General features: G+C 48.7%; 7 protein-coding genes across 7 annotated transcripts; 4 read left to right on the plus strand and 3 right to left on the minus strand.

Moving 5' to 3' along the window:
• Positions 1-260: 260 nt before the first annotated feature.
• Positions 261-1073, minus strand: N7487_003740 (uncharacterized protein; the record flags this gene model as incomplete). Its single annotated transcript, XM_056871487.1, has 6 exons — positions 261-392; positions 457-537; positions 599-744; positions 792-808; positions 857-967; positions 1015-1073. The coding sequence occupies 6 exons, from the start codon at positions 1071-1073 to the stop codon at positions 261-263; spliced, it is 546 nt and encodes a 181-aa protein (XP_056729207.1).
• A 1277-nt stretch (positions 1074-2350) lies between these two features.
• N7487_003741 (GNAT family N-acetyltransferase) lies at positions 2351-4185 on the plus strand (the record flags this gene model as incomplete). Its single annotated transcript, XM_056871488.1, has 2 exons — positions 2351-3993; positions 4056-4185. The coding sequence occupies 2 exons, from the start codon at positions 2351-2353 to the stop codon at positions 4183-4185; spliced, it is 1773 nt and encodes a 590-aa protein (XP_056729208.1).
• A 534-nt stretch (positions 4186-4719) lies between these two features.
• On the plus strand, positions 4720-7238 carry drs1 (putative ATP-dependent RNA helicase DRS1; the record flags this gene model as incomplete). Its single annotated transcript, XM_056871489.1, has 2 exons — positions 4720-6483; positions 6537-7238. 2 exons carry the CDS (start codon positions 4720-4722, stop codon positions 7236-7238), a joined length of 2466 nt encoding a protein of 821 aa, XP_056729209.1.
• A 401-nt stretch (positions 7239-7639) lies between these two features.
• On the plus strand, positions 7640-10172 carry N7487_003743 (putative C6 transcription factor; the record flags this gene model as incomplete). The annotated part of the gene is made up of 6 exons (XM_056871490.1): positions 7640-7711; positions 7768-7838; positions 7907-8282; positions 8342-8423; positions 8478-9264; positions 9320-10172. 6 exons carry the CDS (start codon positions 7640-7642, stop codon positions 10170-10172), a joined length of 2241 nt encoding a protein of 746 aa, XP_056729210.1.
• A 480-nt stretch (positions 10173-10652) lies between these two features.
• N7487_003744 (uncharacterized protein) lies at positions 10653-12473 on the minus strand (the record flags this gene model as incomplete). Its single annotated transcript, XM_056871491.1, has 4 exons — positions 10653-11309; positions 11379-11797; positions 11874-12293; positions 12389-12473. 4 exons carry the CDS (start codon positions 12471-12473, stop codon positions 10653-10655), a joined length of 1581 nt encoding a protein of 526 aa, XP_056729211.1.
• A 752-nt stretch (positions 12474-13225) lies between these two features.
• N7487_003745 (putative TIM barrel metal-dependent hydrolase) lies at positions 13226-14215 on the plus strand (the record flags this gene model as incomplete). The annotated part of the gene is made up of 1 exon (XM_056871492.1): positions 13226-14215. The coding sequence occupies one exon, from the start codon at positions 13226-13228 to the stop codon at positions 14213-14215; it is 990 nt and encodes a 329-aa protein (XP_056729212.1).
• A 356-nt stretch (positions 14216-14571) lies between these two features.
• On the minus strand, positions 14572-15005 carry N7487_003746 (uncharacterized protein; the record flags this gene model as incomplete). The annotated part of the gene is made up of 3 exons (XM_056871493.1): positions 14572-14639; positions 14706-14770; positions 14834-15005. The coding sequence occupies 3 exons, from the start codon at positions 15003-15005 to the stop codon at positions 14583-14585; spliced, it is 294 nt and encodes a 97-aa protein (XP_056729213.1). The 3' UTR covers positions 14572-14582.
• Between the last annotated feature and the right edge of the window lie 1062 nt (positions 15006-16067).

Genomic DNA, 16067 nt, shown 5'->3' on the forward strand with positions numbered 1-16067 from the left:
CATCTAATAGATGGTCCTTTGAAACATGTAAGTAGTATTATAAAAGGTAGTTATGCACATGCACCGCATTGAAGATTTTTAGAATATGACTGACGACACGTTAGTTTAAATATAACGGGGGAGACAACATACTTTAACCCAATACATGGGCAGACCAAAATCCGGATTAAAAGAGACAACTTGACATATGTTGTATTAGATGTTATCTGGTGTAATTATGGATATCAAGAGAAGACACATGCCGAGTTCCGCCAAGTTCACTAATAAAGGAACAGTCGGTCCTTAGCATCTTGTACCACCCATTCTAGACCTTCATTCAAATTTGTGCCTGTCATTGCACTGCATGGCAAGATAGTCCACTTATGGGTTTTGATTGAATCCAAGTCAAGACGCTGCACAGAATATTAGCCAAGTCCGGCAGACCTCACCGAATTCCAAGGAAGAACTTGGACCTACTTCTCGGACCTCCTGCTCACTCATGCAATGTTCCACATCTGTCTTATTCAAAAATACTAGTAAACTAGCTCCCGTAAGGCGCTGGTGGAATAGGTTCAGTTGACACTTTTCAAGATTTTGCGGGTGGGGACGTCATCCGTACCTCTTCGAGAAGCAGACCCGAGAGCTCCTGTCGACAATCATCAACCCGGAGTCGATCTGTAGCATCGACAACCCAGACTAGCGTGTCGGTCTTTTCAAAATAGTTTTTCCAGTAGGATCGGAGTGTTTTTTGTCCTCCAACATCCCCTAATACTGTCAGTACAAGTGCCCACCACAAACCTGGGTTGGCTCACATATGTTGAGTTTGTATCTGCGCCGAGTTAGCAGAGCTTGAGACATTAACAAGGTGGAAAATTACCCCATAAAGTCAATCGTCTTGATAATAAATCCTAGGGTCGGGCTGACTGTCGTGACATCCTCCTCCATAATTCGCTTAACGATGGTCGTCTTGCCGGCATTATCCAGACCCCTGCAATTATTAGCATCTCGGTCCGAACGATCGGCCAGAGTCCATACAGCATCAATATACGCATTTCTTTATCCTTTAAGCGAGCTTTTCGAAGGATAGACAACATGGTTGTGAAAATACCCTGCTTGGTGCTTTTTTGGGGGAGTCGGAAAAGGAAAAATGCTAGCTGGCTCCAGATGGGGTTTGATCGTGTCTATGGATCGGCCGATATTATATTTCTTCCCATCACTACTATGTGACTTTCCTTTCTATTCAAACATGTCTATCTGAATGTGATATTCGTGTATATTTTGCTAGATTGATTTTCCAAAGGGCACTCGATCGGACTCCAAGATACGGCATCGACTAGTCGCAAGGCTATCCGAATATTCAAGGCTTTAGATCGTTTTTCCTGAATACAACCACTCAGATATATATACATAAATATATAGCAAAGGTTATATATTGCAAATTCCCTTTCCCAAATTAAGCATCTTGCAGCTTTCCCCCTCTATCCAGAAAGATTGAGAACGGGGACAAGATACGTATTAAAAAAACGACTCAAAGACGACTAAAAGACGACCAAAAACACATAACAAGGCCACATAAGTGGTCGCCTATTCTTCTGCATATATTTAGATACTCCAAACAGACAGACCGGAGGTCATGCTGTCGCCTCGAATCTGGATCATATGTATCGACTTCATCTCCATGTCCTTCCTAAGTCTATTCAGATAGATATCACAGTATCCAGCTTTCAAGACTCCAAAGCAGTATTTAAATGAAGTATTGTTGAACTGCTTCTTTGGATGAGAGGGAAGAACGCAAGCGTATAATCGGATAATAGGAAATTGTGAAGGTAATCTAAAGTGTGACTTTGAGACGAAACGTTCGAGGTTTCCCAGTCCCTCAACCTTTGTGATCCTCTCTCTCTCTCTCTCTCTCTCTCTCTCCCCATACCCCCCTCTTCGCTCTACCTACTCATCATATCTCCCACCTTTCATCACTTCGTTCGTTTCATTTCCTTGCTCCAATTACCCACAACACTGAACGTGCTCTGCAGTCAACTCTCGCCAGGGAACTGACCGCAACATATCCGATCATTCAGGTACGCTTGTTATCAAACATTTTTGCACTGCATCCTTTGAGAAACAAACACGAGGCCACCCCCAAGTGACATATATGCGGAACAGGCACAATTGCAAGCCCTACCCCAAGTGGGTTCGTAGAGCTTCGCAACTGCTTCCTCGTTTACTGATTTCACATGCCATTAAAGAAAAGTGAGAGGGTGACCGAGAACAGACCAAAGAAGTAACATGACGACGATGTTCGAGAATCCTAGCTGACTTGACAAGATCTACCAGAGAATCTGATTCAATTCCTCGGGACCTAGTTCACATCACAATGGCAGAAGAAACCGAAATACCTATGCCATTCCGTGGTAGGACTGCTGTATATCGAAAGCCGCCCAATAAATCCAACAAGTTGAAATCGACCATGGTCCTGAATGGCTCTAGTTCAGTTTCAGCCATGCTTCATGTTTTCGAATCCATGGACGAAATGGAAAGAAACAAGCTGATACAGAGCATAGAGAATCTGAGCTGGACACAAACTTGGGATTTGACAAAACAGTTTGACAAACAGAGAAGACAGAAGATGCCCGTGCAGCAGCCTCTATTCGGCATGGAAAACGAGAGTCACTCCTGCCCTGAGATGCTCCCCGCAGCGAGGGATGGGCCTGGGATCGATTTGGGCAGCGTTGTCTATCAGTTGCTCGCAAAACCTAGGACAGCCGAAGGTGTTGAGGAACCTGAGCAATGGGCAACAGCCGAGCCCCCGGACTGTATTCCTGACGATGAACATGAAGAAGTCAAAAAAACGGTCAGCAATGTGGAGTTTCGGACCCAGTGGGATGCCCGACGCAAAAGTCAAGCAAAGGCATACGCAAAATCTCGTCGTATCTTCCCAATCGTCCAAAATGGCATCCTTGCCTTCACATCGGACCGCCGCAACGCTGTGTACGAGCCGGAGCGGTCTCTTCTTGATGACTGGACTTTGGATATCCGAGGAGGAGATGATCGATGGCATGAACTCAAACATAGAATTACATCGTTTGATCTCCCCAACGCGAGTGTCAGAAAGCAATTCCGAAAATGGTGGGATCAGCTTCCAGCAGGACACCAAGTCGACATCTGTCATGTTGCCTTCTTTGACGGAACCGCGATACCCGACGGACAATCTTCTTTGTTTCTGCCCGATATGAAGCATATCCCCACACCTAGGGACATGAAAGACGAGCAGACACGCCTGCATTGGCACGAGACATCGGAAGGCTACGTATACAACCTGGGGAAGATCAACAAAAAACGAAAGAAGAAGGAACAGGAACACCAAGAGCACCTGCGCCGCACTGCGGCTTACCGTGCTTGGCTAGAATTGCCACCAGATTCAAAGGTTGTTCCACCCGGCATCTATCTGCGTCCTGCAGAGCAGTGTGACGCTTCTTCTATCCTTGAAATAATGAACTGGTATGCTCAAAACTCAGCTTTGAGCAGTGAAACCCGATCTATGGAAGTGAATGCCCTTGGGGAGCTTCTTCAATTTTGCCGAGAAAACCACCTCCCCTTTGTCGTTGCTGCCCGACGTCCAACAGAGCGCCTATGTCGCAACCAGATCGACCCTGTGGTTGGCTACGCCTATGTCAAATTCCATCGACACGGCAAGAGCGCTGATAAGAACATGGGTGAGCTGCATGTCTTCGTCCAAGAGAGCAGCAAGAGGCAGCATATTGGACGGGCACTTGTTGATATGGTCCTCTCTTGTTTTGATGTGACATGTGGACAAAGCAAGGATTACGATTTTGACCAAACTGGTACAGTGCAGTACGGTGCGGGCTATGGCCGCTCTCTCACAGCAATGGTTTGCGCCATTGCAACATCACCGGAGGCCCAGGAGGAGCATGCCTGGATCAAGAAGTGGTTGGAGAGGGACTTTGGCTTTGAGGAAAAGTGCGTATTTGAGAATGCGAGAGTGAAGAGTGGCAAGAGGTATGTCTTGTTTTTGCTCTTCACTTTCATCATGGATTTTATTTGCTAACACAAATTCTTAGCTTTGATCTTCAATACATGGCTCGTCGCATCGGGGGCCCATATTTGAACGATGGGGTCAAGGGCCGACCTCAGGCTCAAGCCCAGCCCCAGGGGAGTGGTCCCCAGTCTGCGATACTCAACTACGTCTGATGAGCCTGCGAATGACTGATGTGGAGACTGGAGGGAGTTATCTTCGGAAAATCTGGTGGTAGGGAGAAAATGACGGGCCTGGAAGAAAAAGGGAAAAAAGTTGAAATCAAAATGAGACTACTATGACAGACATACATATCTAGGATGTCTCACCAAAAAAAGGTCGATTTGTTGAAAAAGCATACGGGGGATATCAAAAGGAGAAGGAATACCTACATAGGTAGGTAGTTAATCGAGATTGTATGATTATATTGATTGTTCCTCCTTAGAATAGAATGAGATCCAGCAAAGCAGCTTTGGAGTAGTAGAGCCGGTCACAACCTTGACATCTCGAAACGGGTTGATTATGTCATCAGAAATTTTCTTGTCACCGCCCGGGGAACTTTTTTTCGCATGTTGATCCATTTCTTCTCGACGAGATCGAGTTGCTTGCACAGTGTTCGGGGGTCTTAGATTTTCTACTGAGACTGCTTGATAGAGTGTGGAAGATATCCAACTACCAATTACACACTGGAATTTGCGCCAGCCTTCAAAATGGCTCCTAAATCGGCGAAGCGGAGTTCCGCTCAAGACGATGATTTTGTATTCACGCTCTCCGACGACGAGAACGAACCCCGTTTCGAAGAAGAAGATGACGACAACGAGATGCAGGGCGATAATGCGCCGGCATCAGACAACAAAAAGCGCAAGCGCGAGGTCGAAGCTGTCAAGCCCAAGAACAAGAAGCAAAAGCAGCTAGAAAAACAGCAATTGAAAAACGCCAAGAAGAACAAGAAGAACACCGAGCCTGCACCCGAACCCGAATCGGAAGAGGAGGAGGATGACGATGATGCTGCAGCGGATGCAACAGAAGACGACGGCGTTTTGAACCCCGAGTTCGAGTTCGATGTTGGCGGTATCGCGAACCGTGGTGTCACTGAAGGCTTCGATGGCTGGGGTATTGATGATAACGAGAAGAAGCGCTCTGGTGATAAGAAGGCTGTCGATATTGACGACATCATTGAGCGGAGGCAGGCCAAGAAGGATGAGGCAGCTAAGAAGCAGAAAAAGAAGGCAGCCGAGAAGGAAGAGAGCGACAGCGCATCTGAAAACGACGCTGCATCGGGTGACGAAATGCCCGTTGACTTCGAGGATGATGAGCTCATGGCTGACGACGCCTTCGGTATGGGCGCAGACGGCGAGGAGGAGAGTGATGCTGAGGGCCCCGAGCCTGGCTCTGGGGATGAAGATGAGGAGGACGATGAGGATAAGGATGAGAATGAGGAGGATGATGACGATGCTGCATCTGACAACGACTCTGTCGCCACACCTGTTGGTCACCCCGACGACATAGGCTCAGACCGGGAGTCCGATGTAGAGAGCGAGGTGGACGAGGAGGAAGCAGAGAAGCGCAAAGCTTTCTTTGCCCCCGAAGAAAAGGTCGATACCAAGGCCAACATGGCCAAGATGACTTTCCAAGAATTCAATCTTTCCCGCCCTATCCTTCGAGGTCTCGCTGCAGTTGGATTCACAGACCCGACTCCTATCCAGCGCAAGGCGATTCCCGTTGCCCTGCTGGGCAAGGATATCGTCGGTAGTGCCGTGACTGGTTCAGGAAAGACCGCTGCCTTCATTGTTCCTATCCTCGAACGTCTCCTCTTCCGTCCCCGGAAGGTCCCTACAAGTCGTGTTGTGGTTTTGATGCCCACTCGTGAGTTGGCTGTTCAGTGTTACAACGTTTCCGTCAAACTGGCCACCTTCACGGACGTCACATTCTGTCAATTGGTTGGTGGTTTCAGTCTTCGCGAGCAGGAGAATGTGCTCAAGAAGCGCCCCGATGTTATCATCGCCACCCCCGGTCGTTTCATTGATCACATGCGCAACTCGCCCAGTTTCACAGTTGATACCCTGGAGATTCTTGTCCTCGATGAGGCCGATCGTATGCTTGAGGACGGTTTCGCCGATGAGTTGAACGAGATTCTCACCACGATTCCCAAATCTCGCCAGACTATGCTGTTCTCTGCGACCATGACAGACTCAATCGACAAGCTTATTCGTGTTGGTATGAACCGCCCGATGCGCTTGATGGTTGATGCCAAGAAGAACACTGTATCCACCCTTATTCAAGAGTTCGTGCGTCTCCGTCCCGGAAGGGAGGACAAGCGTCTCGGTTACCTTCTGCACCTGTGCAAAGAACTCTACACGAAGCGCGTTATTATCTTCTTCCGGCAGAAGAAGGAAGCTCACCGCGTTCGTATCATTTTCGGCCTATTGGGCTTGAAGGCAGCAGAGCTACACGGTAGTCTGACCCAAGAACAGGTATGTTCAAGTGACTCTTGTCCTATATCTACAACTCCTAACTTTTCATACAGCGTATCAAATCCGTCGAAAACTTCCGAGATGGCAAGGTTGCCTACCTTCTCGCCACTGACGTTGCGTCTCGTGGTCTGGATATCAAGGGTGTCGAAACCGTCATTAACTACGAGGCTCCCCAGAGCCACGAGATCTACTTGCATCGTGTTGGACGTACAGCTCGTGCCGGCCGCTCTGGTCGTGCATGCACGATTGCTGCCGAGCCCGACCGCAAGGTCGTCAAGCTTGCCGTCCGCGCAGGTAAGGCCCAAGGCGCCAAGATCGTCAGTCGTGTGATCGAGCAGGCCGTTGCCGACAGCTGGGCGCAAAAGGCTGAGGATATGGCCGACGAGGTGGCCGAAATCTTGCAAGAGGAGAAGACCGAGAAGCAGTTCTCTCAAGCTGAGATGCAATTCACCAAGGGTGAGAACCTCATGAAGCATGGTAACGAGATCATGTCGCGGCCGAAGCGGACATGGTTCGAGACCGAGAAGGACAAGAAGGTTGCTCGCAAGCTGGGTGCCGTTGAGTTGAACGGTCCTAATATCAAGAAGAGCAATGTCAAGCTTAGCAACAAGGACAAGAAGCGTCTTGATGATGCGCAGATGAGACACGATGGTAATATCGGATGGAAGAAGGGCAAGGGTGACGCAGAGTCTGCTAAGGACCCCAAGAAGGGCAAGGGTAAAGGCAAAGGAGGATTCAAAAAAGGGAAGAAATAAGGGATGTGTGAATCATGTATACAATTGAATACCATGCAAATAGCATTTGAAGCATAACTAATTGTTTTTCTATAACCTATATCACTTATATAACCTATGTATAACCTATATAAACTACCACGATAACCGGTAGTGGAGCTTAGATCCCTCGGGAGGTACCTAAGTTGGGAATCTCCAACATCTCCCACCAATGAAAGTCTCCGCCCTACTCCAACCCGACCTCGGGAGCTCAAGCTGATTCGACGTCAATACTATTTCATTCTCATAAGGCTTAATCCCCGCGCCCCACGTAGGGGGCCAAAAATCTTCTCTCCTATTTTTATCTTTTTCCTTTTCTTTCATTTTGTCATTTTTTTCCCGGGTGTATCTCGAATTGGGACCTTGAAAAGGAGACACTTGGAATGGCTGAGCCTCCCAAGACGAGTCTCCCCCGGAAGAGTGCCTTCTCATGCGAGGCCTGTCGTAAACGCAAGGTGCATGCGGATCCCCTCGGACGAAGCCCGAGATTTCCGAGCTAACTGCTCACCAGGTTAAATGTAACGGCGCTAGTCCGTCATGTTCGCGATGCGCTGCGCGCAACGAGCAGTGCGTGTATAGCTTGTGAGTCTCAATTACCCCTCTTTTTGTTGTCCTATTATTGCAATCGCTGATTATTTTCTCTTTCAAAGAGCCCCAACATTATCGTACACGAAACAGCTTGAGGCTAGGGTAGCGCAGTTAGAGGATGCTTTATCGAAGCGCGGCGAGGGGGAAGAGGTGCGGAAGCCAAGATCGCCGTTGTCGGCTGCATCCAGCCCGAGCGGACCGAAGATAAAGATCGATCCCGATGCTGAAGATCTCCCTCGGGCATTTGATGGTCTCAATGTGGAAAATGACGGTCGCGTCTCATTTCACGGACCAACTAGTTTGTTCCAGCTGCCTAGCGGGGTGGTGAATGAAGCTGCGTCGACTTCGCATTACGCGCAGGAATTGGAGGGTCGCAAAGAGCGACTTGTTAATAATGCATGGCGGGAAAGAGCATTCGAGCAAATGGCTGCTATGCCGGTATGGGCTCTGGTGGATGGGGTTGTTTGAAGGATGCATGTGCTGATACACTTCTGTAGGAGCCTTTCCAGTATCTTCTCGACTCGCATTGGTGCTGGATCCAGCCGCTGTGGAATTTTGTCTACCGTCCTGCATTTACACGTCTGTCCGACCTTGCCATTTCAGACGACCTATGACACTAACCTCTTCCGATAGGTGATATGAAAATCAATGGGGCTTATTATTCGGACGTCTTATTAAATGCCATTCTTTCTCACTCAGTACGATGGTGCAAAGCCGAGCCTCAGGTTGGTCCGCTTCTGGACTCCTATGATGGTGGTGCACAATTCTCCCATCGTGCATTGACTGGGGTGTTTGACTCCCTCAAAGTTGGTTATGCAGGCATCCCGACCATTCAGACATTGCTCCTTCTCAGTGCCCAAGAATGCGGCCGTGGAAATCGAACGCAAGCTTGGTTATACAGTGGGATGGCCTTCCGGCTGCTGGACGACTTGGGTATCTCTATCGATAGCCGGAAATATTCAGGATCTGCTCATTTGAGTGATGAGGATATTGAAATACGCAATCGTCTATTCTGGAGTTGTTATTTCTGGGATAAGGTGGTTTCGCTGTACTTTGGCCGGGCGCCAACGATGCAGCAATCTCACGTTAGCCCGCCACGCATGATTCTCGATGACACCGCTGAGATCGAGATATGGACACCTCATGGGGTAGGCTTCACTGACGGTGCCCACTATCCACCGACGCAGGCGCATTCAACGTCATGTTTCATGAAGATGTGCGGTCTAGCGGAAATCTTGAACCAGATTCTAATCCACATATATGACCCAATCCGCCGAAGCACGGACTCTGAATTCTTTGATTGTGTTCAGGAGCAGGCCAAGAATCTAAGTGACTGGTGGGATGAGCTACCAGACTACTTGAAATTAGTGGCGGTAGATCTTCCTCCATACTCACCACCCAGCCATATCGTGATCTTGAAGTATGTGCTCAATCCTGTGTAAATTGGAACATGGTGCTCACTGAAATTCTTCTAGCTGTTTATATCATACTATCAACATCCTTCTCCACCGACCTATTCTCTGCTCTCGAGAGCTATTGAAAGCCCGCCCAGAGGCACACGACTCGAACCATCTTGTACAGTGCATGGCATCAGCAACATCGATCCTATCTCTCTTCGATCTATACCGCCGTACATTCGGCGATAGCCACGTCGTCCTCTCTCTCGCATACAGCATCTACACAGCAGCATCGATTTTCCTGCTTGAAATCCAAGCCCTGAAGTACGCCGCACCGGGAACCTTAGACAAGCTCAAATTCTGCATTTTTGCCCTTGAACGAGTCAAAGCTGCGAACCCCGTTATCACAACAGCCCTCAGCCTCATATCTCTGGAGCTTCAAAGACTCCAAATCAACATCCACGGATCAATGCCCGCGCCTATTCCTAAAACCGACCAGGAACACCAACATCACCAATCCCCACCTCAACACCATGCTCATCCTCACCATCCTCAACACAGCCAGTCCCCATCAGTAGGCAGTAGCCGATCCCGCCACGTCTCTCCAGGCCAGCATCACCAACCTCAAGCATCGATAGCCTCTCAGGCCCAAACCACCGGCCCTGAAAACCCGCCTCTGGTGGGAACCTATAATAACTTCCAGCACACAGGGCCAGGTTTCAACATCCCGCACTCGGGCGAAATGCCCCAACTGCCGCCTACACACTTGCTGGGCGGGATGCCAAACGCCGTCATGACGATGGATGACCCCGGGTCCTACGAAATCGCGCCTGAGGTATATGAAGCATTCTCGTATGCGCAGCCGATCACGACGAATATGACGCCTATGACGCCTGTTTTTGAGCAGGGCTGGGGTGGTCCGTCTCAATGATCTTGTATAACTTCACTCGGGCCTGGTTTGGAAGCTGGTTTTTTTTTTTTTTTTTTTTTTTTTTCCTCTTCTCTGCTCACATACTCTGTTTTGCTTTCGTGATTCCCAAATGCACATACAATTAGCAACCTGCCAAGATCGGTGCCAATCCGATGTAGATATATCTCTTTAGCAGCCAATGATATAACAACATATATTTCTATGTGTGCATACATATAAGCAACCTTGTAAGCTACACCGTATAATGGTATGTTCCCTTTGTCAATTACGGGGAAAAGAAGGCATCTCTACGGCTTCGTGTTATAGGAAGAGGCTCTATTTTAATATGCAAAGATAGATCGGATATCTTGGAATCACAAAATAAAAATAATCGAAGCGCTATCAAAGCCAAACACGAGCCAAATAATAACAAATGGGGTATCGGTTAATGACAAGCATATAGATCAATAGGATGCCAAAAAGAAACAATGAAAAGAGTCATCACAAGGGGGAACTGCCAGATTTCAAAACATGATCATCCTTCGACGCAACATTCTGCGACATATCAGCCGGGGAAGCAAGATCCCACTCCCTCGGTCTAGCCCGCCACCGCAGATACCACGGCCCATCAAACAAATCCCCCATCCGCTCAATAGGCACACCCTTCGTCTCGGGCATCCAAACACCAAGGATAACCAGCCCAGAGAAGCAAATAAGCGCCCAGAAGAGATAAGCACCCCAAACATCAAGCGAGACAAACATATTCGGGGTAACACGCACGACAGCAAACTGGAAGAACCAGTGCAGTGCCATACTAATCGCATAACTGACATTGCGGATGCGCGTTGGGAAGATCTCCGTGCCGTACAGGTAAGGCACCGTGCAGAGGCCGATGGACCAGCCGACGGCGTAGATGAAAACGGAGGCGACGGCTGCGTTGGAAGCGTTTTTGTTATCCGCTGAGCCTGGGCGCAGCCCCATGTATATACCCATGTAGATATGTGCGCTGAGCTGTAGGCTTAGTCCGACGAGGGTGCAGCGGCGTCGACCGAGGAGGTCGATTAGACCCCATGTGAAGGCCATCGTGAAGATTAGTTTGACTATCCCATACGCGCCGGAGGAAATGAGGGAATTTCCGTCGCCCTTTACGCCGGCGTACTGTTTCACATATGTTAGTGTTTTGTTACTTATTGTAGCTGGCTAATAATTGCCTTGAAATTGACGTACCTGGAATATGGTCGTTACGTAGTATGTGATCCCGTTCCCGCCGGTCCACTGAGCGATTGTCTGCATGGCGATTAGGAGCCAGAAACGCTGTCGGTAATTCGAGTTCGTTTGTGTCTCTTTGAATATAGTCCAATGAGACACAGAAGCTAAGTCTGTCGCTCGCTCCCGCTCCCGTGCATCGATAATCGCGAACTCCTTTGTGATTTCGGGATCATCGATAGCCTTGCCACGTAGCCGTGCGAGAGCCTCTAGCCCTTCCTGATGGAGCTGTTTTGAAACGAGATACCGCGGAGTCTCCGGACAAAGGTACGACAGACCATATGCAATCCCGACAGGAATTAAAGGCACAGCTTGAACTAGGCGATATTGGGTTCGTGTGGTCGCCATGTGGACACTGGCACCATAGTTGATAAAGAACCCTGTCAATAACGCGTAATGAGTCAGATTGGGGCCGAATACGTATGCAATGTACGACACATAGCGGGTCAAACTTACCCATGGCCAGAAAGGCCAGTAAGAATACCATGTATATCCCCACCACTAGACCTCTTGTCTTAGCAGGGGCTATTTCGGTCAAATACAGTGGTGCAGTCACTGTTAAAGCGCCCGAGCCTAATCCGGCCCATATACGACTAAACAAGAGCAGTCCGTATATACCGGATGCGAATACTTGGATCAATGTCCCTGTTGCCCACACGATGCATGCTAGGCGCCATACCACCAAGCGCCCGAGTCGATCATTGAGATCCAGGACTATCAGGGCACCCAGTGCAGCACCTAGGACATTGAAGGAGGTGATGTTCGCTTTTCGGTTAGCTAGCTCGGTCTCGTCGACCCCCGGGTGTATAGTGAGGTCGTAGTCGGACTTGAAGGAGGGGAGGGAGACACTGGAGCTATAACCACCCTCGTCATAGCCTATGGAGGGCAACACGGAATTAGCAAATGTCACTAGTAGTTGTCACTAGTAGTTGTCCGATAAGCTCGACTAGTGGAAGGAAATGCACCTGTACCTTTGGGAATCCCGCCACAGGCAACGACAGCAATCACAAGGGCGCAGTATGGATTGGTCGACCATCGTGATATGGTCCATCGCATGGCCCCTAGTATAAGCGAGCTGTGGGGGCTGATAACAATAAATCTGGGGGCAGTGAAGTGAGATCTCCAGGAGTGGACAAGTGAGGAAAACCGGGTGTTCGGCATCCGAGATAAATAGAAGTTCGGTCAACATCCGAGCTTGGTACTTTTTTCCCCTGTTAATTTGTAGTACTTTTTCCATATCTTGTGTCTTAAGCAATTGCTGCAATGCATAACTATATTGCATTTTTGCATTACCATTTTCTAGCATTACAATAATTTCCAAGTGAATCCACATTTCAATGTCGGATCGCGCCGCAGCTATCCACTTTTTGGCTCCGCTTGACGGCTCCTCAGCTCATTTAACAGGCCCAGATGACGGCTTGAGGATTGGAAGCGACCCTTGACGGACAACTTCCGAGCTTGATTTTTCCTTGCATCTAGTCACAAGCGTGCTGGGGGTTGGTGCGTGGGTCGCACAAGCACTGTACATCGTACTCCCTACATATTGTGCTGCTCAGACACAGCCGATGAGTGCTTTTCATTTACAAAAACGTTGCATTGCAGGCACTTAGATCAACATCTACGCATATTGAGCGGTGAAACTAACATGTTTCTTCCTAAGTCATGTCTTAGGGTGACACCGCTTTGTTGGAGCTGGTCTTCCGTGAGTATCTCCCTAGGGCTTTATTTTGGCCTTTTTCTGTACCTCTGCCTTCTCTCTTACTTCTGGGAACCGGCCACTGTCTTCATTTTCTTACTATCTATTCGGGATGCTGACCACTGCCCAGTCCAAAGCCAATGTACTCCACGGGCCTTCACCGATATCGTTTGATGTCCTTTCCATTCGTTTAGAGCAACGGCGTTTAACACATGCCTCATCCGCAAATCTATCACTCAAACAGAGACTCCCTCCTAGGTCCTGGGATAGCCACATGCATGTTGTGGAACCTGAGCGATTTCCCGTCTCTCCAACAGCGGTATATAAACCCACCGCACATACGCTGCCCGAAGCTCTCGCCTTCTCGTCCGGACTAGGTGTTGAGAATCTCGTGTTTGTGCAACCGTCGGTTTATGGCACGGACAATTCATGTTTATTAGATGCCTTGCGAAAACTTGGGCCTTCGCGCGGCCGAGGAATTGTCGTGGTTGACCCTGGTACCGTTAAACCAGACACTTTAAACGAATGGCATGCCCTCGGAGTCCGTGGACTGAGAATTAACCTTCAGTCTGTCGGGAAAATGATGGACAAGAACGAGCTGGAAGAGACCTTACTCCAGCATGCTGAGATTGCCCGGCCTCTCAACTGGATCATCGAGATGTATCTTCCCCTTAGGATGGTCTCGATGGTCGAGTCAATCCTTCCACGACTAGGCGTGCGTATCTGCATCGACCATTTTGGTAGCCCCGAGCTCGCGTCGTGGGACAGTGATGGACCAGCTTTCGATCCCTACGCGCTTCAAGGGTTCTCGTCCTTGATCTCTCTTCTTCGCGCAGGGGAAACATATGTTAAGATGTCTGCACCATATCGACTCAGCAAAGACCATCAAATGCGTGACCTTCAGGCTATGGCACGCGAGTTCTTATCTGTTGCGCCTAAACGGGTTATCTATGCCACTGATTGGCCGCACACTCGATTCTCCCGTGTTGATATCAGCCCATTCACTGAATTTTGTTTGGAATTATGCGCAGCCAGGCCGGGTCTAGCGGAGCGTTTGTTTCGAAGGAACACGGAAGAGATGCTTGGAGTAGTCTCCGATTGATGTGACTGCATTTATCAAAATTTGACTGTGTATGGCATCTCCGGCGCCGGGGATTTGGAGTTTGGCGATCCTTCTTCTAGCATTGGCTGTTTTGTGCACTTTTTAATATATAGCTTGACCGGTTCACTCGTTCTTTTATCTCCTGGCCTAGTCTCCTATATATAAGTATTCTTGAACATTATAACAGATTGGGCCCGCGTCACAGGGGACCGTAATTCATCCAAGCATCAAAAGCGAAGTGTGATATATGTTCGATGTCTATTCACTGGAAGTTGTTGACATAAAAACGCCGGGGTCGAGCTAATTTCTCATACCGCCAAGTCATAACGCGATTGTATTCAACTATGCCTTCGTATCCTTCTCCGCTCTAAACATCTTCCGCATCCTGGAAGATAACATGTCCAGTACAGATCTTCTTCGCGCCCTGAGAAAAATAGAAGAGATCAGGTTAGCAAAATCAGAGAGCTCAATTGACCGGAACAAAACTCACAATAGTGTAGCAACACGCTGGCCGAGACTGATCCTCACACATCTGAGGCTGGTCCAGTTGATCACCTAGAAAAGTAGACTGTTAGACAAACCCCTAGTGACCAAATATCGTGACATTGTTTTACATACAGTCCGTTGCCTCATTTGCCTTCGAGTTTCCCCGTGCAGGCGCCAGATCACGGCAGCAGAAGGGCTGCTGAACCATACCAGTGTTGTCCTCCGCGAAGTTGCAGTGCATATTGATCTTCTTGGCCGAGACCAGCGACAGAATGGCAGCGAAGGCGAGGGCTGAAACACGCATTATGGCGTTGATGATATGGTAGATGGTGGAAGATCGGTTGACGTGATATCGAGGTGATGCGAACGTGCTTGGGAAGATCAGCTGAGGTATACCCCAGGAGAGGATTCTTCTAGGGCAGGATTTTATCTAATGAACTAGGACTACGAAGGAGAACTCAAGCAGCGCGATGCCTTGCTCCATTGGCCGACAGGGCGGGTTCCTGCGTTGTGTTTTGTTTAGCCAGGTATGAAGGCCTCTCATGGTTGGTTTCATTGGTAGATGGGAGGCACAGTTGGTATCTCCTTGCATTCTTCACTCTCTGTGAATGTGGAGGTTTCGAAATGTTATGGTTTACGCCCGACAGGGGCTGCTCTCTATTGAGTGACGGAGTAAGTATAGCTAGGGATAAAGCAGTAATGTAGATCGTTATTGTCAAGGTCGGCTGGGTGCCTTTATGAGCTCATTACGCGACCCTTGAAAATGGATACTATCAAGGGATGTATGAGAGGTTGTTCGATAATGATGTTCTTTAGATTGCAACCCGCTAGGGCTATATTTAGACTGATTTGATACATATTATCACATCAACCTTGGAAGTGACCAAACATTGACTTGGAAATGCCCAGTCCACTGTATAATAATCGGGACTTGCCGAGGCTCATGCAGGTACCACGTGTAATACTTGGGTGTTCTCACTTGCCAACCAAAGTCCACAGTGTTTAATGTTCGAAAACCACAGCCCACGGGGCTTAATGTTCAAATATGGTTGCCTGTCCACCGTTTCAAGAGTGGACTGTGGGCATCCCCTGGGGCCTTTCTATTCGTTGACTGATCAAATGCCTTCGCATGTTGAGTCAGGTGATGTTTTGTTGAGGCCCCAACGCAGTTACTTAAGCAGATAACGATAAACACACCGCCCTCCCCGGACTCTCTCATACTCCCAGACCCCCTCCTTTTCAGATCTCCAGACACATCACTACATCACTGTGCTATTGTACGTCTTTGAAAACCATGAAACGCAACTCCTCAACACAAGCCGACATGGAACGTTCTGTCTACATTCCTCTTTGCTTCTGCCTCATC

The sequence above is a fragment of the Penicillium crustosum genome (assembly GCF_028827405.1).
Source record: "Penicillium crustosum strain IBT 35664 chromosome Unknown utg000002l_segment0_segment0, whole genome shotgun sequence".
NCBI classification, from domain to species: Eukaryota; Fungi; Ascomycota; class Eurotiomycetes; order Eurotiales; family Aspergillaceae; genus Penicillium; species Penicillium crustosum.